The following is a 26224-nucleotide window of genomic DNA, read 5'->3' as shown; positions in this document are numbered from 1 at the left end:
TTTGTTCAAGCCTTTTTCTATGGCTTGAAAAGATCATACCTTGTTATTCCAGTTCGTGGTTTAAACTAGTTTTCTTATTATATTTTTAGTGATTCCACCTCAATTCTTTAATCTAAACTCTCTAGAATTTCTTTGTGATTGTTTGTTGATTTTGTTATATAAGTATTCCTGGAAGTAACTGTTGTAAAGAGCCACCGTTGCAAATAGTTGTAGAAGCTTGAAATTGATACTTTACATTTGCAAGCATTTGTACTTAAGGGTGCAATCAAGTCAAGCCGCTCGCGAGTAGCTTGCGAGCAGTTTGATCAAAAGCTTGGTTTGAATTCGGTCAAATCGAGCTCGAGCTCTACTCGTTACATTCAAAGAGAAGAGTTCGAGCTCCAAAAATAAATACTCGAGTGCTCGACGAGCTTAATCGAGTTTTCATATTATATTTATATTATATATTCATATTATATTTATATTATATATTTTGAGAAAAAATTTATAGATTTAATTCAAAACTCGAGCTCGAGTTCGAGTAAATCAGGCTTGATATTTAATTGAGCTCGAGTTTAGTTTTATTTTATCGAGTCGAGCTCGAGTCCAAATTTATTTACTCGTTCGAGCTCGAGTAGCACTGATTCTGATCGAATTCGAGCTCGAGTATGGTGCTACTCAAGCTCGACTCGGCTCGATAGTACCCTTATTTGTACTTACACCTCTTAGTTTGTACTTTATTTAAATAACAATTTATGCTTTTATAATAGATTAGCTAACTAACGTAACATATGAAGGGCATCTCTAGAATCATATGGTCTTCTCTCGCTTGAACCCAGTTTTTTATTGTTTAATTTTTAAATTGGGCTTGACTTATTACAAGCTAACGTGTTTTAGGGAGATTTGTAGAATTTTTAAAAATTTGAGGGAGATCAGTGCAATTGTTGGAAATCTTAGAGGATGTTTCTGAAATTATTGTCGGCAATTATCCTACTACAATCAATCCTTCGATCAACAATTGTCGGTAATTATCGCCACGTACTAGTGTCTTTTTCTAGCTTTCATTCTTCTGTTTTTTTTTTTTTTTTGGGAAAGGAATATCAAAATACATCATAATCATGTAGAGAAACAGTTAGCCCCAATCTGGTAACAGCATCCAAATAAAAACAAAAACAAATAGTACGAAAATTCACATAATCCAAAGTCCAACCCCTTTACATAGTGGCAATTGCAAAAATTGGCAAGGATAGCAACATCTTTTAGTAATTAAAATAGGACGAATTAATCAAATGTACGCAAAAGATTTTCGGAATATTAGGCGAAAGAGTTTAGAATAGGGATAATTTCAGAAATCTCTCCTAAAGTTTCTGACAATTTCACTAGCTTCTCATGAAGTTTGCAAAATTAAACAAACCTTTCCTGATGTTAAGGTTTTGATAACAAAATTAGTTCAATTAGAAAAGTAATATTAAAAAATACTTTAAGAAGAGAGATAAAATTTTTACTTTATAAATACCCCTTATGCATGTATATAAGTTGTAAATAAAAAAATAAAAATAATTAATACACACATTTCATCACTTAAAAAGTTCACATTTAATAAATTAGACAACACAAATAAATAACAAAACTATAATAATGATCACAAGATTCAGCAAAATAGACTAGTCACTCTTTTGACATGATTTTTGTGATTTTGAATGAAAAACTTTTCGAATTTTGCCATTCTTTTCCCTCCATTCTCCTTTATTAATATCTAAATGATTAAATAATTAGAGCACTAATTAATGAAAATAATTGTTGAAATTTTTTTAATAATGAACGATGACTTGTATTTATAAAATAACATCAATTGATATACCTAATAGAGGAAAGATGAAAAAGGAAGACAAAATTTGAAATTTTTGTTGTTCAAAATTACAGGAATTATAGCAAACATCATGCTAAAAGGGATGACTAGTCTGTTTTCATCATTAGTACAATTTTGTTGCTTATTTATATTGCCGAATTTATTAAATGTGAACTTTTTCAGTGATGAAATGTGTGTATTAACTTTTAATTATTTTTATTTTTTTTACTAATATAACTTATATACAGCATAATGGGTATTTATAAAATCAACGTTTCATCTCTTTCCTTCAAGTACATTTTTAATGTTACTCTTTTTAATTATACCAGTCCGTGAAATGACATGCATCAGTCAGGTCCTCCCCGACACCAACCCTCCCCTCCGCGGCGGGGGGGACCGTGTTTCCTCTCAAGGACAAGTAGGAAGAACCTGAAGGAAACGGAGTTGTAAGGCCCTTTGTAGAAATGTGACATGCCGGGTGGGTGGACAACCCATCAAACACTTGTCAGATGAGCAGAAGTTAAAGAGATTATGAAAAGGGCTAATAAATATATAAATTAAATTAAATTAAACAAATAATAATAAATATACAGATTTGAATAAATAAAAAAAATGCCCTAAAATCTACTTTAATTTTTTTTTTTATTGTAAAAGAGACTTGGCCACAGGGCCAAAGCTCTGCCTATCAAGTTCACCTACCGAATCTGTGGCACATATCACTTCATCTATCCAGTCGATGAAGATTTAAAAGATTGACATCTGGCAACCATCAGCTTCTGGACCAATCTTACATGTTTATACATGAAAATTGAAATCCAAAGGCAAATCAAATACTACTAATAGTAGCAAATATCGACCACCAACCAGTCCAACCAAATCACATTTTTCATGCTAAAAGTAAATGCACGCATGTCAAGTTCACACGTAAACTATGACCATTAGGGGAGATATGATAAGGCTCTTGCGTTTGGATCAAAGATATTTGACAAAAGATTTGAAATTCTATTGAATCCTTATTTATATTATTTAAGAGGTATTTAAATTTATAAATTATTAATTATTCTAGCATTTAAAATATATTTTAATAATATCATTGTATTACAAATCCAAATGACTATCAAGAAATCCAAACAGTTACAACGATTTGAATAAATTTTAAATTTTTTATCAAATTCCTCAATAAAAATGAAGCCTTGGAGAATTTGGAAGAATTAGTCACGAAAGACAATAATCCAAATACTAATTAGGATTTTCTGCTACTGCTCTGCTCTTAGGATAGTTAATTTGGTGAACCTAATAGCGTAATGTTTCTGCAACTGAATTAGGCAGAAGTAGCTAACGTTGCCACGAAAGTACCCCAACTGCCCAATACCCTGCGCACACCACTCCCACCCAAAAAAGAAAAAAAAGAATCTCCTACCTCCTCCACCCCTCATCAAAACCAAAAAGAGAAATCTACTCTATTTGTACCCCTTTTTTTTGGCTGAAATATTTTATTGCCATGTGTAGACATGTCAATGGATAGGGTCCAGGTTGGATCCCTTTGATCCAGATTCAGACCCATTTAATTTAGTTAGACTCAGACCCAGATCCATACCCTTTTGAATCTGAAAAAGTAATCCATACCAACGGGCATCCATGGATATTTTCTGAACATACTAAAGTAAAAATGTATTTAAATATAGAGTTCATAAATACTATAAATACCATCCAATTTTTGTTTTTAAATAATAAAATTAACATTCAACAAGTTGAATGCAATACTGTGAATTCAAAGAAAGAATTATTATTGACTACTTCTATATATTTTCAAAGATTCAACTGCATCCACATCCAATATTTCATTTGTTTGCCTTTACCTTTTCTCCTTTTCTTGAAAAAGTTTGTATCAATTACAATGATAACTAGGACTAGTTTTTAAAAAAAGAAAACAACTATAACATATATAAATATTTAGTCTTATTAAAAAAATGTAATTCTGTACCTCTTTTTCTTATTTAAACTTCAATATTGGTAGATGTCTCGCAGTCCAGCACTAAAATAGTCAATGAGATAAAAATCATTTGACTAAGAATCGATGGCAAATAAATAATAGAATAAAAAAATTTATAAACACTTACTCATTTTTTTTTATTCAATCCAATCATCAGTAATCACTAATGTTTCAACCATATCTAGAAGCAATTTGCCACGAGTCTCATCAATCACCCAACCACCAATACTAAATACAGATTCTAATGCCATAAAATCTTACTGTATTCGATCCAATAGCCATAAAATATTATATTATTTTATAAATTTACTAATATATATATTATTTAATTAAATAAATATGGATCTGGATAAGGTCTGGTATGAATCTGAATTTGGATATGAATTCTAGAAAATCAGACCCTATCCAGACCCACGACTCTCTCACAAGGTCTGGGTCTAAGTAGGGTCTGGATTTGAGAAATTAAATTCAAATCCTATCCAAATATATTGGATCTAGGTTGGATCTGGATAAGACCCGACTCATTGACATGCCTAGCCACGTGATAAAAATCCAAGGGAACAATTTACAGCCAAATTGTAGCTTCAAATTAGTACTAATGGGATGTCCCTAGGATGCAAATAGAAACAATTTTTGATGGTTTCTCATTGTAAACAAGAAACCAAAACATCAATACCATCTCAAATTCAATCACAAGAATACTGATGGCAGATAGTGGTAATTCAACATCAAATATCTTAAAATTCTTTAACTTTAGTTCTTTGTTTATTCTGTTTTCTGTTTGGTTACTAACTGATTGAAGCCGATTTAACTCATCAATCTACATAAAAAAAAATAAGAAAAAATTATATCCACAAAATGGTCATTTACTCCAATATTGGCAGAAAATCTCCAAAAAGAATAAAAAAAAAAAAAGAGATGAAGTCAACCCATCATCGGATTTACCAAAAATAATAAAAAGGAAATCATACAAAGTGCATTTCCTTTTTCTTCGATCATGTACATTTCACCTCAAATTCACAGTGAAAAAAAGGTACAAAATGATATTATATCTGCTCATACAATCTCCAGTCTCCAGAAGGAAAAAAAAAAAAAAAGGAGGTGATTATTGATCTGCTTTTGCCAGTATCGGTATTCAATCCAAAATCCCACTCATCCTGCGATTAAATTACTCTTAACAAAGAAAATAAAGGGCCGGTTTGGATGTGTTGAATCTCGAAAAGGAAAAACTGAACCTTTTTTACAATCTACATCCGGCGAGAGGTGGAATAGTTAGAGAGCAATCTGGAGACGGCAGTCCGGAGACGAGGGAAGACCCGATGAGTATAGGCCGTGGTTTGCCGGAGCAGGTTCACCAACGACTCGACGAACAAGTTTAAGCTTCGGATCGGCGGGACGTAGAGTGTCAACGGCATCGCCGAGAAAGCCACCGCGAAAAACAGCTCAATCATTTCTTTTGTTTCACTGGAACAAAAATAACAGACGATGAAGATGCAAATTGCAGTAGCAGCGCTGAAGAACTGGATGGATGAATTTGTGAATCTCGACGGATTTTTTTATAGTGGAGGGTTTTTTGGGTTTGGGGAGGGAAAGAATGGGGGTAGAAAAATGTTGGAGATGAGGCGTGTGAGACTTTTTCAGTTGATCAGGAGACTTGACCTTGGAATGGTAGTTTAAGGTTTTTATTAGTCAGTTGGGTTTTAATGTCGGGTGGGTGGGGTTTGAGGAGATTTGACCTGTCTAAAATATTGCGAGGGAGAGAACTCAGAAATTTCGAATAAAAAACCAGCGGGGGTGGATTCACTTTAAAGTAACAAAGAGGCAATTTTTTAGTAGGTGAGAAAACGGGTCTTCGTGAGGAAATCCAGTGTTGAAGCTAGAAAAGTTTTGGAAATGAATAAAGAGTAAGAAAAGATGACGAATCTTCTTGTCAAACAACTACTTTGTTCTTGTAGTTTCCGGATAATTGCACGAACCACCCTCAAGATAGTATGTCAATTAGCATTAGTTCGCCTTTTGATGATATATTTTTATTGGCAATTATGAATTATACATAGTTTTTTTTTTGGGCTTTTTGATTGATAAAAATTAGAAGTTGTAATGATTAATATTTGATACGTAGTTTAGTATTATTATAAGCATTTCATCTTAACTCCTTCTCGAGCTGTGCAAGTATGAAAAAACATATTACTTGTTACGTAGTAATGATTACTCCTTCTCAAGTAATGATGCATTTTAACTCCTTCTCAAGTAATGATTACTTGATACGTAGTTTAGTAATTGTCTTTTGCAATGATAGTAGGTTTTACTGAATTTGAGTGTGCACTTTTACATCGCAAATGATCTTCTGTCCCACACTCTATGCCAATCTTTGTCTCATTTTTTTATTATATTGTTATTTTTTATATATAAATATCATATTTTAATTCTTTTTTATTTCCTTAAAATCCAATAACTATTAATTAAGTAAAAAATAAATACAACAGCTTCAAAAAAGCAATATATAATAGAAAATTAAAAAATACAGCAGAAAATTCATAAAAAATCTCATTTTTTATGCATTTTGATTTTTTGAGTTTGTTAAATTTTGTGTATTACTCAATTAATAGTTATTGGATTTTAAGGAAACAAAAAAGAATTAAAATATGATGTTTATGAAGGAGAAATAGCAATATAATAAAAAATGGGACAGAGAGTGGGACAAATATGTGTGTTTATTTGATACCTAAAGGCGCGTCATAAGAAGTGAGTTTAGTATTAATTTTTCTCTGCTACATGGTAAATTTTTTCTACTAAGGGGTTCTAATTCATAGGGGTAGGGGGTGGTGGTGGGGCTAGAGTGATGGAAGCGGAGGTGGAGACGGTTAGTGCAGACGGCAACAGCAGTGGTGAAGTAAGGTAGGGGCAGCAATGGTAAAAGTGAAATAGTTAAGAAGGGTGGCGATAGAATAGGAAAATGGGTATGTATTTTTGAATAATTTGGGATTTAAAAAAAAAAAAAAAACTTAGGGTTTTTTTAGTAAGTTCCTATAGTTAAAGTTGGGGAAAAAAATTTTGTCTATTAAAAAAACAGGGGTGCCAAACGAATCAATAGTATGTAATATTTTAACGCATAAAATCTCTAACTTTCATAATTTCGTTGTTGACAATTGGCCACAAATTTAGGAGGACTTGTCTTTAGTAGTTTTGGTTTGTCCTTGAACTAAAAAATTATGGAACAAAATTGTTGATATAGGGATTATGGTGTCATCTTTTTCTTTCCCAAAAATCAAATTTTCGTATGAATTATTTTTCTATCCATATAGAGCTTTTTTTGCCATATAGAGTAACTTTTATAAAAATTGAGTTTTCATTCATGAAAAAATAGATTGCTACATCTTTTGTGTTCAAATAAATATAAAGGCATAACTTTGCTCATTTCTAGGTCTATAATTATTGAACATGTTTAATTATTATCCTAAAGAATATCTGTTATTATTATTATTTTTGTATGGCTTGCAGTATTTGGTAGTAAACATTATCACATTAAAATAGTAAATTGATGCACGAGAGTTTTTCAAAACTGGCATTGGTAATTAAACGTTAGAATTCAATAACATTTCTGAATAAACACATAAGGATATTACTAATATTTCTTTCTTGAATCATTCGTGCCCCACATAGCCATGTAGAACCCAAAATATTCCACCAAAAGTTTATATGAGATAAATTTCATAAAATCAATGTAAATAGGAAGGCAAATTACACACATACTAGTGTGTGTTGGAGAAAGAGAAATAAATATCAATAATAATATATTAATTACACACTAAAAACAAGACTCTCAAATTTTACTCTTATCAACTGATACAATAATAAAACTCTATATTTATAAGTCACGTGACTTGGTAAACAAATCTTACAATAATAAGAAATTTTATAATAAAATATTATTATTAAATAATAAAACTACCATAACTTAACTCCAATAAAATTATTAAAATCCTAACTTGATTCCAATAAGATATTTTTGGCTTAAATACTAGTAAAAGTAAATGAGGGTGTGTGATTTTAAGTTATTTTAGTAATAGATCTTTTGTTTTTGAAAGCATTGTAGTATATCTTATACTATCCATTTGGTCATGAGTAGTTTGTAGTATATGTTATAATAGTATACTATGTGAGGTCCCCGCGCGATGCGCGGGCGTCATGGGAATTTTTTTTTATATTATTGCGTTGAGGAGTTAAGTGAAATGCATATTTTGCAAAAGATCGCTGGACTGCGTCTGTGATATAGATAATTTTTCAGGTCTTTTCAAAAGGATAGATTTATGTGGATCATTGTCTATATCCAGTTTACAGGATCATGCAGGCATATTTAGACATATTTATAGTTAAAGCTTCTTAGAGCTTTTTGCACTTTCAAAACTGTTAAAGGGTTGAAAGCCTAATTGTTGTAGCTGTCGGTTCGTTGTTTTTTGATGGGGCTCTTTGTCAGTTTGAGTTTCGGTCAGGAGATTGCTGTCTACATTTGTTGAAGATTCTGGTGTATGTGCAACTTCGGTTGTTTCTGGGTGTGGTGGAGAGTCGATGAGCATTTTTGTTGTGTTTTTTTCTCCACTAAGGCCGCTGGAGCTGCTCTCTGAAGTGTTGGTCATGTTGGGAAGTTTGTGTACCATAATGGCTGAGTATTTGGTATTGGTTAGTGGAGCATAGTTTGAAGGAGTGGCATAGTTTGAAGCAATCTTCTTGATGAAGCAAATTATTATATTGCTGCTCACATTCTCTTCTATTGCTTGATAATTAAGTGCGTTCTACAAGGAAAACATAGTCATAGGTTGTTATGAGCGTACGTTATATGTAGGTGTTTGTGTAATAATAGCAAGTTAGAATGTATTCAGTTAATGTATGGTTACCTGCTGCTCTTGTTGCTGAATCTCTTGTATTGTAAAAGGAAGCAATTGGGAAGCATCATTTCCATAGAGATCCAAAGTCATGTTTCCGGTGTAATCTTCCAGTTGCACAGTTAATCGACATCTATTTTGAAGTGAAGAGTGTTGAGGAATAAATTTTTTCAGTATATAGCAATTTGTAAATGTTTTTTAGAGTGGAGTTTTGCATCATACCTTGGACTGACTCGGACGTTTGTGTTGCAAGATACACAGACAATTGGCCACTCTGGAATAGAACGTACAGATTTGAAGCATCTGGGGCAAGCATTATACCAGAATTTTTTACTTCTGTCAAGTAGTTTTGGAGTTCCTTGTACCCAATAAGCTTTTTGCTGTGACATACATGTATATGGTTGTTCATTTTTTTTTGTATAGAACAATTGATTTGTGTGGTTTATGGGAAGAAGTTCTCTAAGTGAAATTTACCAAAGGGAACTGAAGGTAGTCTCTTATTGTAGTCATTTCTTCTGCATCTGGTAATGGTAGCAATCTTGCTCGATCGTTGTACGCTTTATCAGCCATTAGATGTCGAATTTGGTATTCATTTTTTGTTGCCCTGCATGGTGTGTTTTTGTTGAAGTAAAAGTTGTCAATGTAAATGTAAATAAGCAGTGAATAGTTGGGAAGAGTTTTATAGTATGAGAGTAGTGTTTACCATGTTCTGATTTCAGAAGCTTGCTGGATCGGTGGATTTATAAGAATGTTAGATCCAAATTTTGTAGACAGGTTCATAGCTGCAGTGCATATAGTGTTATTCGGTAGTAAAATGTGATGTATAAAGATACACGAATGTATAAGACAACAAGAGTCATATAGGCAATAAAGGAAAATGCAACATCTAGCCATTCAAAACCAATAAGACATTCAATAAACAGAAGAATGACAAAAATAAGCATGCATATAAAACCGAACCTGTAACTGGTGAGCAAACTTGCACGGATAACAACCAGCTGATGGAGTTGCAGATATAACAAGCAGGAAAGGAGAAACTTAGCAAACGAAGCTAGAAGTCGACAAAAGAAAGAAAGAGGAAGTTGTTTAAGAGGTGGAAATTGTTTAAAAGCTGCAAAGAAGAAAATGGAAGGTGATGAACAGAACATGCAACAAGAATAGAATCATTATATATTCGAAGAGAAATAGAGTCATTACCTTCTTTGACACAAAGAAAAGACAGACGGCAGAAAACTAAAACTCCACTTGGAACGCACAAAAAGAATGCAGTGACACTAATGCAATTTCAAAGATATCAGTACGTTAATGGGTTATGACACAAAACCACCATCTATCTATATGAGATAATGAATTTTCTGGAACAAAGGAACAAACGGTGCTTCCCTCTACATGGCAACAGACAGGTGCCTCCATTTTAAATTTTTCCTCACCAACAAAGCTAATGAACCTTTGATTGCACACACTCCAACCATCTGACTGTAATCCGATAAAAGAAGAATAGTAATGGTTTATGGAGAAGAATATTAATGGCTCATGACAGTAAGCCATTGCTACATGATAGCACCGTATGTCCACGGGAATTTCCTAGAGCAGAGAAACAAATGATGGTTGGCTTATGAAGAAGAATGCTAATGGCTTCTGACAGTAAACCATTGCTCCATGATATCACCGTCTGTCCACATGAATTTCCTAGAGCAGAGAAACAAATGATGCTTCCATGCGCATAACGAAGCAAATGAAACTTATCCCTTTTTTTCTCAAATTTTCCTCACAAACAAAGCAGATGAAAGTGCAAGGCGAAAACTGCGCCAAAGAGTAAACTCCAACTGCTTCTTATATATGTGTATAGATTTGATCGAACAACATAAAGTTTTCTAAAGACGATGACTTTTTATGTCAAAAATTCCATTTGAATTGTTATTTTTAGGAGTTTTTGTAAAAAAATGTAATATAGCAATTTGATGTATGTAAAGGTAAAACTATGATTGAGAAATGTGTTCATTGAAATTGTAAAATTTTTTTTGCGAAAAACCACAATCTAAAATATACTGTAACGATCTGACCTTTCCTTTTTTTTTTTCACCAAACAATCAAATAGTCATTTTTTCTTTTTCTTTTTCTTTTTTTTACTATCATGTCGAAGCCTGTAAAATATTGCAGTTTCTCTAATCAGCTATACGTGTTTTCAAGAGGTTGAAAATAAACATTAATGTACAAGTCATTTTTGAAGTTCTTTAATGTTTGGGTCCATAAATTGTTTTGATAAGCGATAATTTATTACAAAATGGGACCATTAAATAGGACGGTCATCGTTTAACAAATGCATAGCCCCTAACAACTAATAAGAAGATGGAAGGGAATAAGACTATCCTGACAGTGACTTGGGCAATTTTTATTTATTTATTTATTTTTTTGCATTGCATTTTCATATCTTGCATTTCTTCATCAAATACAATAATTAGAATATGCATGTCATGAGTTATATTTTGTTTACCACTGATTAATAACACAAACAAAATCGAAAAAAGAAAAAAAAGATAAAGGAAGTGTTCTTGCGCCTAGGGTTGCAAACGAATCGAACCGCTAGCTCGACTCGAGTTCGATCAATATTGAGCTCGAGTTGAGTTCGAGCTGGCTCGAGTCGAAATCGAGCTCAAAATATTAAGCTCATTAGACTCGCGAGCTCAAGTATATATATATATTTTATTTTTTTATTTTAAGTATATATATTTTTTTTATTTTTTTATTTTAAGTATATATATATTTTTTTATTTTTTTATTTTAAGTATATAAGGGGGATTTTCTAGAACGAACCCCTTTCTTTATTTTCTTTATTTGGTGTACCTACTTGCTCAAGTATATATATATTTTATTTTTTTATTTTAAGTATATATTTTTTTATTTTTTTATTTTAAGTATATATATATTTTAGATTTTTTAAATTTTAATAGTAAAATTACATATATATCATTAATATTTTATTATTTATTAAGAAAAAAATATTATTTTTTTTATTTTTTTCGAGCTCAAGTTTGAGTTCGAGTTCAATGAAATTATGTCGAGATTCGGCTCGATTAGGCCAAAACTTGACTCGATTCGACTCGTTTGCAACCATGCCCAAACCGTCTCCATGACTAGAAAAATTAATAAATAATAGGGACTGGGCTTTAAGGATGACATATTGTGATACAGTTGGACTGTCCAAGTTAATTTCGTCTTTAGGATATATTCTCAATCCAACCGCTAGGACTTTTGTCCCAAACATGACAATATCGATCTGCAATACCTTTTTTTTTTTTTTTTTAGTTTGAGGAGATTTTGTAAGCGTATTAACAACTGTCTCTGTGAGTTGTTCACCATTTATTTAGTTAATATATTTTCTTTAGTTTGCTAGATTATATTTTCTTGAGAATTCTATTCATAGGAGCAAAGCAATTAGAAAAAAAAAAAAAGAAAAAGGAGAGAAATAACAGAGAAAATACGAAAACAAGCGAAAATTAGCCCAAGCCGGATGTAGAAGAAGAACCGGCCCGCCATCAGACCCAAGGCTCTTATAGGAAGACAGGACGGAAGGGTATGCATCTTGATCCAGCAATTCGAAAAATCTGGTGATTCGATATGAATTAGTGGATATTTGGTCTGTCGAATCATAAGTAGATCGGATCACATCCGAATCAAGAAGTTAGGCTGATCGGATTCTATCCAATCTGCATAGTATTTTTTAAAAGAATTTTTAATACATTAAATTCACTAATTTATAATAGTTTTATGTTTTGTTTCTTATTTTTATATTTATGTTCTTTTTCAAAATAGGCTTTCTTTTCCATATGGTATTAAGTTTTTAAACATATCGTCATATAAATTGTGGATAAAAAAAAATTGTAGATGAAATATTGATTGTTATTTGTTTGAATCAAAATAAGAAAAAATATATGGAAGTTACGTTACATTGCAATAGAAAAAAGGATTAATTTTGACTAAAAACTCATATGTAACTTTTTATCTTTGAAATTTATAACTTTTTTTTAAAAAGAAATTTTAAAAATCTGATACGGATTGGATATTCGATTGATTCAATCCGCATAATACGGATACCCGAATATCCAGATATCCACATTGGTGGATCCGAATACGGATCACAAAATGACTGATTCGATGTTACTAATGTGGCCAGCATTTTGGTTCACGAGTCAGATACCAGACCCACGAACACCCCCGAGGAGGAGTCGCCATTAGAAGCTTGTCGGTGCTGGAATCGGCCCTGGGTTGCTACATGTCAAATTAGCGACTGTTTGCCTCCAAAATAACTCTGATTTTCTATATTAGATGCATCCCTGGAGGATCATGTAACGAGGTCACACTTGCCTTGAACATTAGTACACATCTTAATTACAGGACATTTATCAGGTAGCCAGACTTGATTCTGGAGACACATATGTATACATGTTTGAGAGACGGATATGTACGTCATACTAGTAATCAAGAGTGCAGATCCATAGACAGAAATTTTAATGAGTACTAGTATCAGCAGATCTCTCAGCAACACAATCATGGCAGAGGTAGAACTTGCAAGTTGCAGTGCACTTGAATGCCCGGCGTCCGTACAATGATGCTTTACAGGAGGAGCAAGCGGAACGATATTCGCCTTCCAGAACTAACTTCAGAGTATGCGGATGTGCACCGACATCTGTAGTGATCCCAAACTTGATGTTCCGGGATGAACTGGCTTGTGGGATACAACGAGGATGAAAAGATTGATCACATTCACTACAACGATACTGCCAATGCCGGGGATGGATTTCTTCTTCACAAACCTCACAATAGAATTTATCAGCTTGTTTAAAGAAAGGAGGAAAGCTTAGAACGAGGGGGTGCTTATCCCACCTATGCTTCACTCTTTTGGGTAGGAGAGCTCAATCATATCCTAGAACGAAGCTGCAATAATCACGATTACACTTAAAATATAGGCAAGTAACGAAATCACCACAACCCTTGCACCTTATTTGGTTCGGGACTGGATATTCTCTGGCACTGATGAGCCTGTGCCGGCGGTGAGATCCATGATAAACCTTTTTTGGTAAGTTTCCACACTTGACATCTGGGCGGAGGCTACATCCCTTGCAATTGAACGAGTAACCATTGGAATCCAAATTGCAGGCATCACACTTGAAAAAGCCATAAGTGCTTGCAGGTGATGTCAATTCAACTTTTGGTTTGCCACTCGGAACATTACAAGATGGATTGGGTGGGTGATACAAAGCAGTCTGCTGTATGACACAAATGTCGTGAAGAAAGTGATCGGAGGTTACCCGCTTATAGCATGTAGAAATGATCGGTTCAGTGCAAGCTTCACATGTGATTTCTTTGCTTCTTGTGGTAGCGTGCTCGGGCACATCAAGACGAACCACGGGATGCCCACAGATTGCTCACATGATGAATCTTCTCCGAGGTCCCAGCGGCCCCTCCCATTTCCGTACCCTTCCAACTTTTTTAAAGTAATCGTCCCTGGGCAGCATTATGGTGTTTCGTCGAAGCCACCTTCTAAACAATATATAGGCCGAGGCATCAGAATTAGCAAGCACGTAAGATTCAAACATGATAATTAAGTTCAAAGAACTAATTATTGCAGACTAAGGTGGAAATGATCTACATCAAAGCATGGTGAAATTATTCTTTAAATTGGATTTGAAAAACAAATAGCGCTAATGCCCAAGTCCAACAACAGAATAAATTAAACTAGTGCGATATATGAAAAAAAAAAAGGGTAAGAATAATGGATACGTACTCAAGCACTGTGCGCCGTCGTTGGTCCCGTGTTTCGATGCACGTAAGATGCACAAAGTGTCTACATGGGCCGCAGTAGTAATTCCAATCATTCGGCTCTATCATTTTGTCGCAGACATCACAAGAGAACTCATAGGCAATGTAATCATCCGAAAGATAATAGGCAAGGGAAAGAGGGTGATCGTGATCTTTGCGTTTCTTGACGGTACGTGATGAAGCACATCTCTCGTGGATCCAATATGGACAACGAGAACTAGTACACAAGTATGATGCATCTTTCTTTCTTTCCCAACAAGCATGGCACTCAAATATGACTGGCTTTGGCACGAATTTTAGAGTGTGTGCATGAGCTGGATGCTTCAATTTTCGGTCCTCAGTAGCACACAAGACGTCGAGGTTAAAATTACAAGTGTTACAGTGATAGGTGAAGTGTCTCCATGATTGCCCACAGCCTTTACAGTCGCAGATCCCTCTTTATTTGGAGGCTTCTCAAGAAGGGTGAGGCGGTGTTGAGGGTGCATGGCATGAGAAATGTCCTTTGGAAGTTCAACACATCTTCTGTGAAGAAAGATGCTGCACTCTTTACAGGAATATGTGGGCTCTGAAAGTACGGGTGCTCCGCAGCCATAGCAGATTGATTTCTGAACAGTCTCATCCCTTTCCGCTTTCTCTAGGATCTTCAGCAGGTGCTGCTCATGGCTGAAATGTTTCAGCTCTTCCATTTCTATGATCGATCAACTATGTGAAAATGCCTTGATGAAATTAAGTTTGGGTTACTACTTTGCGTAATCAAGTTTCTCTTTGTATTATTTGGAAAGCTATTATAATTTTTGAATGGTTTGTTTATAGGGTGACAGGAGGGCATTGATTTACACTGGCCTCAATCATTTATGTTTTGTTTTTAATTTGGGTTTCTACTTTGCATCAATTCCATAAGAAGAGGTGAAGCCAAATTTAATACTACTACACGTTATTTTTTTTTCATTTTGCAATCCGGTTCATACCCCTAAACTTGTTGAGAATCTTTCGAGCCTTTCTCTTTCTTCATTGGTTTTCAAAGTGTGAGATAATATTTAGATTTCTATATATATTCTACTCCACTTCATTTGGGAACATCCTGAACTATAAAAGAAAGAAAAAAAAAAAGAAGAAGAAGAGAAGGTTAGCTATTTAGCTTGCTAAATAAAAAAGCAAGGTAGCTGCCAATTCTTCTGGAAAAGATTTGGCATCACACAAAACAGAATGCTAGTTTTCTTTTGAAAAGCATATATGGTCATGGATAAGCTTCCCATATTGATACAGTAAACTTATGTTGAAAATGGATTCTGGCATTAACATCATCCTTTGAAATGGTAATGGATCAAGTGCAGCTGTACATTTCGCGTGTAAATTGTACGCAATTATCATACCTTTCATATGATCTAGTGCACATTTATTGTATCTTTTTTTCTTTTTTGTGTAATAAATTTTGTAAGGACTACAACAACTGAATATATTTGTAACAAACCACAACTATACCCAGTCGACCAAGACTGTGTAAAATGGTTTCTTTTTTTGGTTATTCATTTCCCTAGAGATGCATCACTGTAATGCTTGGCCATGCTAAAAGTCAAATATTAATTTTTACTTGCGTGCAATGTGCAATTTTTTTTTTTTTGAAATTCGGACTGAATTTGTTGATTTTACCTATCCAACCGAGAACCCAAAAGTACAAAGGTCTTAGTTTACCTAAAAACCTAGAATAAATCTTATATACCGTATATACACTATTACCATTGAATCCATGGTATACGTGCAAAAGTTGAATTTTAAATTTAACTTTTTTTATAATTGTCATTCATTCAAAGTTGATAGTGTGTACACTGTCAATGTATAGAAGATTAATCCAAAACCAATCCAACTTAGTAAAAACCAGGAAAATTAATTAGAATTGTGGTTTTTATTTTCTATTTCTTTCTTCTTTTTTTTTTTTAGCTTTCTGCTTACTTTTTTTTTGGTTTTCTGTTTTTGACTTTTCCTAAATCTCTTAATAATCCAATGCCAATTTCATCTCTCAAACAAAAACGAATGACATATCTGAGTTCAACAAAGGGAAAAACAAAAGAACATAGCGAAAAAGGAAAGTGAATTGAGAGAGAGAGGATTCAACAGTACAAAAAAAGAAGTAACAAAAGAAAAAGAATAGATGAGAAACGTCTTTTCATTTTGTTGACAGAATAAAGCAAAAGGAAAGAAAAGGAAAGGAATGAAAAGAAAAAAACTAGGAGTAACAAGTTTTGGAAAAAGAAATGGAGAAACAAGAAAACAAAAGACAAAGTAAGGAATGGTGCATCAGATTAAAGGGATTATAATTGATGGTGGGATAACCATCATCCAGTGAGGCCCAATATGTTTACATCCTATTTAGTATTTAGTATCTGCTGGTTGGTTTGAAAGAGGTGGAAACTCAGGGTTAATATTACTTTATCCCTTTAACGTTTAGTGTCACTATTAATTTTCTCCTTAATATTATCTTTTAGTCACTTTACTCCCAAGACTAACGATCAAACTTAACGGAACTTGTTAATTGAAATAAAAAGACATGTTTAACTCTTAAAATTATTATCACTTTACCCCAACAAACTATAACCTCATTATCAATTTACCTCATAGAATTATTTTTAAGGTAATTTATCCTACCATTAAACCAACTTAGCAAGTTAAAAAACTTTAGAACAAAGTGCCCTCCTCTTTGTATAATAAAAATAATAAAAAAATTCAGAGTGATTCTTCTTTTTTTTAGTATCACGAAAAAAGGTCAAAGTGTTAATTTCTTTCTTATTGGCAATCTTATTAATATTGAAAAAAAAATAGAAAGATGGAGAGGGGGAGGAGGAGAGATAGAGAAAGAGAAAGAGCTCAATTCTTTTTTAAAAAAATACAAATACAAAAGAATTAAATACTTTTATTATTTTAAAATTATTTCACTTTTTTTGTTTACCACCAAATTCCAATTCTAATTCCAATAGCCTTAAAGTAATATGATAATCTATTCCCTAGTTTTTGTCCTCTGCCTCGTTCTCTTTCGTCTATGAATAAATTGCATAATGAAATTTTCATAAATTGACACAATAACTCAGAAACCAACAAGAAAATAGGAAGTAGTTTAATGGCAAAATTTGACACAATTGGCTACTAGTGTACCTCTTTTGTGAGATAAGCGAGTGATTAAAAAGTAAAAATTAACTGAGTGGCAGAGCAGGTACGTTCCGTAGTTCTTCCTTTCTGTTTCAATGGACCTAAGATACACAAAATGTCTATATGGGCCACCGCAATAATTCCAGCAACAGGTCTATATCTTTTCGTTGCCACAGACTAAGGACTTAGCCCATTGGCGCTTATAATTAAAGCCGCTTAAAATTAATGTCAAATGTTTCGAAGACTAGGTTCAATATATTCTTTACCCCATGGCCCAAACTTACCCCACACAAAATAGGAATATGTGTCTATCATTATGTCCCAAAAGGAAAAAAAAAAAAGTGTTCAATTGTTATCATGTACTGGTTACCTTGAACATATATGCAGTGTGTACTCAAGGAAAAATGAATACGTACGTGTGTGTAGCTAGAGAAAGAGATACATACTTTAATCCTTTCTTCTGTGTCTTGATGCACTGAAGATGTACAAAGTGTCTGCAGGGGCCACAGTAGTAATTCCAATGATCTGCCATAATGTTTCTGTTGCAGATATCACAGGAAAATCCATAGCCAATATGATCATCTGAAAGGCAATAGGCAAGAGAAAGAGGATGATCATGATCCTCGTGTTTCTTGGTGGCAGGTGAAGAGGCACAGCTCTCATGGATCCAATACGGACAACTAGTACATGAATACGACATATCTTCCTTTATATTCCCACAGGCATGGCACCGAAACGTGGCCCGCTGGTTTTTGAAGGTCAAAGCGTGTACATGGCTTGGATGCTTCAATTTACGGTCTTCAATGGTAACACATATGATGTCGAGGGCAAATACACAAGGGTTACAGTGATGCTCCACATTTGTTGGCGGCCATTACAGAAGCAGCTGCCTCCACTGTAAGGCGGTTTGTCATGAAGGATGAGGCGGTGCTGAGGGTGCATGGCATGAGAAATGTCCTCTGGAAGTTCAGCACATCTTTTGTGAAGGAAGAAGCTACACTTTCCACAAGAATATGTGGGCTCTGCAAGGATTGGCGTTTGGCAGCCATAGCAAATTGATTTTCGAACAATCTCATCTCTTTACCCTTTCACTAGAATTAGCAGATGCTCATGGCTAAAATGTTTCAGCTCTTCCATTTCTGTGATATGCTATGTCGAAACCAAAGCTAAGATGGGAAAAATTACTATGAGGATGGCTTGACGAAAGGTTGTGTTTCTACTTTGGATCAATTCCAAGAACTTCTTAATAGTACATAGAAAAAGGTGAATCCAAAATTAATCTATTACACGTTTGGAATCTTTTCCTTTCCGCTGATGTTATCGTCTCTGCTATAACAGTTTCCTTTCGCTTTGGCTCAAAGTAGGGATCCTCAGCATCCTAAGTTGTCCTGTCCTAACTCCTAACATATTTCTTAGCCGTTTGTAGTGTCAACTTTTCTTCCTCTATTGCCCTTTTCTTCCTAGCAATATTATCCTACCTGCCTACTTTGAGTCGATAGATATATGTTGCAGGACAAGTTATAAGAGAAGTGATCCCTACCATCCACCTCTTTGAGAAAAAAAAACAAATGTAGAAGACAGAACAACCTTTTTTTATTCCCAATATACTTTGCAATTTGAAGAGTGACACCAATACAACTTTTTTGAACAAGGATATCTGCTTTTGCCTTTTCCCAAATAGGGTACATTAAATTAAACACACCACTCAGAAATCTTAGCAGGACCAGCGACTTTGCCAGAATCAGCTACTCTTGCTACACATTTAATGCATATATAGAACTGGCAAGTTTCACATTTAAACACCCTGTTGCCATACATCCGTTCATGGCAAGAGTCGCAGGTGGAACGATATTCACCTTCACGAACTAACTTGAGAGGGTGCGGATGTCTTCCAAATTCAAGAATGCGCCCAAAATTGCAATTTCGTGTCACACCAAGTCCGGGGATACAACGAGGGTGAAAAGATTGATCACACTCGCGACAATGATAGTGCCAACGTCTGGGATGAATTTCTTCTTCGCAAATCTCACAATAGAATTCATCAGGGCGGTCACTGAAAGGAGGAAAGCTTAGGGGAAGAGTGTGTTTATCCCACCTGTGATTGACACTCTCTGGTAGCAAAGCACATTCATAGTTCAAATAGAAACCACAAGGCTCACAGGCATAAAGAAAACTACGAACAACATTTCCACAGGAGTTGCATTTGTTGCCATCGCCCCTATACGTTTGAACAAGGGAATGCTCGTGGGCTTTGTGATCGATTGTGGAGGGTAATAAAGCACACTTGACATCAAAAGTATACAACCTACATGTGTCACACTTGAATAAGTAGCCATTACAGTCCAGATTGCAAGCGCTACGCTTGATCATCCCCCATACATATGAAACAAAAGCCAGCTTAAGTTTATGCTTCTCATGACTTGGGTGTTGCAGTTCCTCTGGTAATTGAGCACAGGTTAAGTGGACAAAATAATTGCATCGAGTACATTGGCAGCACAAAGAAACAACAGGTTCAATGCATCTGTTGCATGTTATGCGTTCAACATTTCTTGATTTGATAAGTTTCTGGATGTCCACAATAGCCAAAGTATGTTGGCAACAACTGACCTGCACTTTCTTGGGAACTCGCACAATCTCCAGGCCCTGTTTTTTCTCCAAAATATGTCTAATTTCTTGGACAAAATCGTTGGTAGGTAATTGGACCAAATCCTCCTCATCTTCCTTGTTGAACGACGCGTTGGTCAACAAACGCGTTTTTTGCTTCGTCCCACATCGGTAGAAGCCAAAGGAATTCTTCCTTTGATTTCCTATAAATAAGGGAGCCTTATGAAGGTTTTAACTTGCACCACTCAAGAGAGTATTATATGGCCTATTAGTTTTTTGAGTCATCTAACCCATTTATAGTCAAATATTTTAGACTCTCTTGTTTTGAGTTTAGGAATATTTCCTAAACCTTTTGTAAGTGCCTTATTGGCCTAAGAACCACTTTTCTACAACTTTTGTATTTCTTCTTCAGTTTGTTAGGACCGATTCAGGAATAAACAAACTAAAATTAGAACAAAATAGTCGGTATAACTGACCATATAATGATTAGGCGGTAGACACCAGTCATATAATAATTAGGCGGAAAAACCGACCAAATAAAGGGGTTGTGGCAACCCAATAAAGACAAATAATAAAGCAAATAAAAGACACTGAAGATTTACGTGGTTCGGTCAAATTGACCTACGTCCACGGGCGAGAGAGGAGCAATACTTCTACTATGAAGAAAAAATACAAAAGCCGTAGGAAAGTGGTTCCTAGGCCAATAAGGCACTTACAAAAGGTTTATGAAATATTCTTAAATTCAAAATAAGAGAGTCTAAAATATTTGACTATAAATGGGTTAGATGACCCAAGAAACTAATAACCTATATAATGCTCTCTTGAGTGGTACAAGTTAAAACCTTCATAAGGCTCCTATATTTATAAGAAACCAAAGGAAGAATTTCTTTGGCTTCTACCGATGTGGGACGAAGCAAAAAACGCGTTTGTTGACCAACGTGGTGTTTAACCTCTGTTTTGAAACTTGGATCGGACCGGCCGGTCGAACGGGGAACCGGCCAGGTAGCCGGTCCGAGTCATATTAAAAAATCGGAAATTTAAAAACCCGGTCAAAGCCGATCAAAACCTGGTTTGACCGGGCAAAAATCGATTTTTCCGGTTCAACAGTAATTTTTTTAAAAAAAAATTCAAACTTTTTAATATTATGTTTTGACCCCCTAAATTGTTAAAACTTATTGATATACCTCAAATATTTGATACTTTATAAATATTGTCCTAAAATTTGATGTTATTTTTTAATTAAATTCTAAACTTGTTAATATTTATTAAATAATATAAATTGCTACTTGATTGTTCTAATTTCTTTGTATTTTCTTGTTAAATATATTTGAAACATCAAATATATATGAATACACCTTTATTAATATCAATATATTATTAGATATTATATATATAATATTTTAATTTTTAAATAATTTTTATTTATGACGTCATCCGGTTCGACCCCTATCGACCCCTGGTCGAACCCATTGACCCCTGACCCCTGACCTCAGCCGAGTCGCTATCCGGTCCGGTTCTGAAAACATAGCGTTTAACAAATCTCCACCTTGATGAATCCCCAACATCGAGAGATTATAAACTTGCTCCACCTTCTCCATATAAATCCCAATGGGACTAAATCACCAACAACGAATACCAACCAAGTCCAAGCACTGCTTGAACTTGTAAAGTGGAAGATGTTTTGTAAACATATCGGTTGGATTGTCCTTAGTATTGATTTTCTGAATAAGGACTTTTCCCTCAATAATGATATCCCGAATGAAGTGATTCTTCACCTCAATATGCTTTGTCCTCTCACGATACATCTGAACTTTAATCAAGTGTATAGCACTTTGACTATCACAGTGAATAACAGTAACACCTTAATGTAGACTAAGTTCGCTAAATAAACTCTTCAGCCACAAGGCTTCTTTGATTGCCTCGGTCACAGCCATATATTCTGCTTCTGTAGTAGACAAAGCTACGACAGGTTGTAGAGTAACTTTTCAACTAACAGCACAACCGCCAATGCAAAAAAATACATAGCCAGAAAGTGATCTTCTCCTGTTAAGATCCCCAACGTAGTCTGAGTCTACAAAACCAAACATGCATATATCTGAAGTACCTTGCAAACATGCATTTGAAGTACCTCGCAAGTATCTGAGAATCCACTTCACAGCCTGCCAATGTGCTTTACCAGGGCAGGACATATATCTGCTTTACCTTTTGTAAGTGCTTTATTGGCCTAGAAACCACTTTCTTAGGATTTTTGTATTTCTTTTTTATAGTAGAAATATTGCTCCTCCCTCCTCCGTGGATGTAGGTCAATTTGACCGAACCACGTAAATCTTCTGTGCCTTTTATTTGCTTTATTATTTATCTTTATTGGGTTGCCACAACCCCTTTATATAGTCAGTTTTACCCCCTAATTATTATATGGCTGGTGTCTACCGCCTAATCATTATATGGTCGGTTATATCGCCTATTTTGTTCTAACTTTAGTTTATTTATTCCTGAGCCGGTCCTAACAAACTGGTACCAGAGCAAGTTTATAATCTCTCGATGTTGGGGACTCATCAAGGTGGAGATTTGTTGAACGATGCGTTGGTCAACAAAAGCCAAAGGAATTCTTCCTTTGGTTTCCTATAAATAAGGGAGCCTTATGAAAGTTTGAACTTGCACCACTCAAGAGAGCATTATATGGGTTATTAGTTTCTTAAGTCATCTACCCCATTTATAGTCAATTATTTTAGGCTCTCTTATTTTGAGTTTAGGAATATTTCCTAAACCTTTTGTAAGTGCCTTATTGGTCTAGAAATCACTTTCTTACGGCTTTTGTATTTTTTCTTCATAGTAGAAATATTGCTCCCCTCTCGCCCGTGGACATAGGTCAATTTGACCGAACCACGTAAATCTTCTGTGCTTTTTATTTGCTTTATTATTTGTCTTTATTGGGTTGCCACAACCTCTTTATATGGTCGGTTTTATCGCCTAATTATTATATGATTGGTGTCTACCGCCTAATTATTATATGGTCGGTTATACCGCCTATTTTGTTCTAATTTTGGTTTGTTTACTCTTGGCCGGTCCTAACATTCCTTACCCTTTGGTCCATGCATTCCACGCCTGCTTCTACAGAAGTAGATGTTTAAAGGTGATTACATCAATAGATGGACTGAATATCAATCAATTCAGTGTCTTACCACGAAGTTAGTTCTCTATAATGTTATAATCATTGAACTGAATCTCCTGGATTGTTATATAACTAAGAAAAAAAAAAGAATACTTACGGTAGAATCCTGTCATTCGTCATGCACTTGAGATGGACAAAGTATCTACAGGGACCGCAATAGTACAGCCAATTTTGGAAGGGTATTTTCTTGAAGCAGATGTCACACGGAATTTCATATCTACGATATTCAATCGGAAAACAATATGCAAGAGAAAGAGGATGCTGATGAGGCTTTCGATGGTTGATAGTCGGCAACAAGGCACAACTCCTATGGATCCAGAATGTACAGGCTGTACAAATATAGGATTGCTGCTCCTCTTTTGTTCCACAAGCATCGCAAGCGAACGAAGCTATTCTTTGTACCAGAGTCAGTAGATGTTCATGGCTAGGATGTTCCAATTTGCCTTGAGGAAAAGCACACAAGATATCGAGGTCGAAATTGCAACGATAACAATGATAGACGAAGCTATTCCATGGTTGTCTACAGGCGTCGCACAAGCAGCTTCTGTCTTTGGGATAAGGTGAATTTGGCAGGAGTTTGAGTGGATGGTCAAGGTGCAGGGGATGATGCAACATCTCCCTTGGCAGCTCGGCACATGTTTTGTGGAGGAAGATGTTGCATTCGCTGCATTTGTATGTGGGCTCTTCAAGAATTGGTTTTTGACAGCCGTAGCAGACACTACTATGAATAGGTTTCTGATCATCCTGCTGGAGCTGAGTAGCGAGGATGAGAGGATGCTTTTCATGGCTAAAGTGTTTCAGCTCCCCCTCCATGTCTTTTGTCGTTTTAATGTCGGCAAAACGTCAAAAATGCTTATCCTGGCTGGAGTGCTGCTGATCTTGACTGGACCATTTGAGAAATGTTATGCCCTGAGTAAAGTAAAGGACAGTGGTGGAGCCAGTCTTGTCTTGTGAACAACTCCTCAGATTTTGGAATCTTTGATCTTTTATGCACTTATTTATTATTATTATTTTTTGAGATCATTTGCTATAGGGATTAACTAACTATATGATCAATAGCTGCCACAGGTCCTCAAGCTTGGGAGTGCGATGAAATTGGACCTCTCCGGCAAACATCAGAGATAATATTATACATCTCCTTGATTTAGCTGAAATAAGCAAATAAAATGACGGGACAAAGCCAAACAAAATACAGGCAAAGGTCGAGGAAATTGCAGAATTTCTATAGGAAAGGAATATGCAAAGAGAAAGAGGATGCTGGTCAGGCTTTCGATGGTTGATTCTTGGTAGCAAAGCACAAGTCCTATGAATCCGGTAGTGACAGGTAGCATAAATATTGGATTGCTCGTCTTCTTTTGTTCCACATGTATCACAAGTGAATCGATGTTCATGACTTAAATGTTCCAATTTGCCTTGAAAAAAGGCACACAAGATATCTATCAAGGTTGAAGTCACAAGAATAACAACAATAGAAGCAGCTCTTACATTTTCTAGAACAGGCGTTGCACCGGTAGTTTTGCCGATTATCCGACATCTTGCATCAACTCCAAAACTTGATCAGATGGCATATGCTAACTTTCATAAGCAACGCTTTCAAATTCCAAAACTCTTAACAAAGAGCAGCATACTTTAAAATTTTGGTCAACACATATTTAACACAATCACCATTTCATGATTAGTTTAGAAACATAACCTGAGTGGGGCTGGAATTTTATGATTTCACACTACACTTGCGAGTTCTATGGGTGGACCTTTCACTGCTGAATATTCTCAAGTAGGTAAACATCGCCATAGACCTGGATTGGTCCTAAGAGCATATGACCACAATTTAACTATTTTGTAAACTGATTTTTTTTATTTAATTAGTTTTCTAAAAAAAGTTATTTAAAACAATATAAAAATTTTCACCAACAATCAAGTTATAAGAACACTGAATTTTTGCAAAGATATTTGGAAATATTGGCATTGGCATCACAGCTTTTGAATGCTGCAAACCAAGGGATAGCAGCTTGGTCACTAAGAGAAAGATAGTCAGGGAACAAAGATCAAGACCTGGCAGAGGCAGTGAGATTATGCATGGTCAAGGCAGCAGGGAAAGGATGGAGGAAAATCAACATACAGTTTGAAAACAGGAAGATGATGACACAATTTCAAAATGGAAAAACTGGGAATATAGCGATAGTTGCTATTATGGAGGATGTCCAGCAAATGTCCTTGTGGTTTCGAATGTGCTCTTTTGTGAGGTTGAATGAAGAAACTGATAGCCCATGCTACAGTTTGAGCAAAATTGCTCTTTTGAATTTTTGTGACATGAAGTGGAATTACGCCACTCCATAGTGCTAAATGCACTCTTGTAAAGATAGGAGCCTTTGCTCCAAAATTGTACAGCTTATGATGTTATAAAATTTCTATCGTTTCGAAAAAAAAATTTTTTTGGAAACATTGATTAAATTGTACTACATGGGGTGTCTATAAGGTCAGGGGCATGTGTTGATCTTTCGTGTACGTGTATCTCCTAGGATGCAAGAACCATATCTATGCATCTACCAAGTACCATATCTATGCATCTATCTTGACTATATACCTCCACCAAATGCAGATCGAAAGCAACTATAAGGAGAAGAAAGACTTGTGAATCCCCATGGCAGACAAGCTGTCTTTACCAATAACAAAGATGGGGATTTTCCTTCACAAGAAATTAAATAATCGAAATGACCATCTAAAACATGGGCTTTTGATACCTCTTCTAGGTAAAAGTTCTGAAGAAGTTAACTGAAGGCTAG

General features: G+C 35.0%; 2 protein-coding genes and 1 pseudogene across 2 annotated transcripts; all 3 read right to left on the bottom strand.

Moving 5' to 3' along the window:
- Positions 1 to 4740: 4740 nt before the first annotated feature.
- On the bottom strand, positions 4741 to 5491 carry LOC113775344. Its single transcript, XM_027320176.1, has one exon. It carries the CDS (start codon positions 5270 to 5272, stop codon positions 5069 to 5071), a length of 204 nt encoding a protein of 67 aa, XP_027175977.1. The 5' UTR covers positions 5273 to 5491; the 3' UTR covers positions 4741 to 5068.
- Positions 5492 to 13103: 7612 nt separating this feature from the next.
- On the bottom strand, positions 13104 to 15210 carry LOC113773775 (annotated as a pseudogene).
- A 4147-nt stretch (positions 15211 to 19357) lies between these two features.
- On the bottom strand, positions 19358 to 24110 carry LOC113773774. Its single transcript, XM_027318389.1, has 3 exons — positions 23539 to 24110; positions 23352 to 23380; positions 19358 to 20472 (listed from the first exon to the last, which is right to left on the bottom strand). Exons 1-3 carry the CDS (start codon positions 24054 to 24056, stop codon positions 19358 to 19360), a joined length of 1662 nt encoding a protein of 553 aa, XP_027174190.1. The 5' UTR covers positions 24057 to 24110.
- Positions 24111 to 26224: the final 2114 nt, after the last annotated feature.

This window comes from Coffea eugenioides, chromosome 6 (genome assembly GCF_003713205.1).
Source record: "Coffea eugenioides isolate CCC68of chromosome 6, Ceug_1.0, whole genome shotgun sequence".
Taxonomy (NCBI): domain Eukaryota; kingdom Viridiplantae; phylum Streptophyta; class Magnoliopsida; order Gentianales; family Rubiaceae; genus Coffea; species Coffea eugenioides.
This window is presented reverse-complemented; position numbering and strand designations above follow the sequence as displayed.

Excerpts from the sequence above, each read along its gene's own strand:
- LOC113775344 (XM_027320176.1), bottom strand. The coding sequence starts at position 5,272 with ATGATTGAGCTGTTTTTCGCGGTGGCTTTCTCGGCGATGCCGTTGACA.
- LOC113773774 (XM_027318389.1), bottom strand. The coding sequence starts at position 24,056 with ATGTTGCATCATCCCCTGCACCTTGACCATCCACTCAAACTCCTGCCA. Across the intron at positions 23,381-23,538 it reads ACGAATGACAGGATTCTACC|AAGCAGGCGTGGAATGCATG; the intron begins GTAAGTATTCTT and ends CTACTTCTGTAG. Across the intron at positions 20,473-23,351 it reads TGGAATGCATGGACCAAAGG|GAAATCAAAGGAAGAATTCC; the intron begins GTAAGGAATGTT and ends CCTTATTTATAG.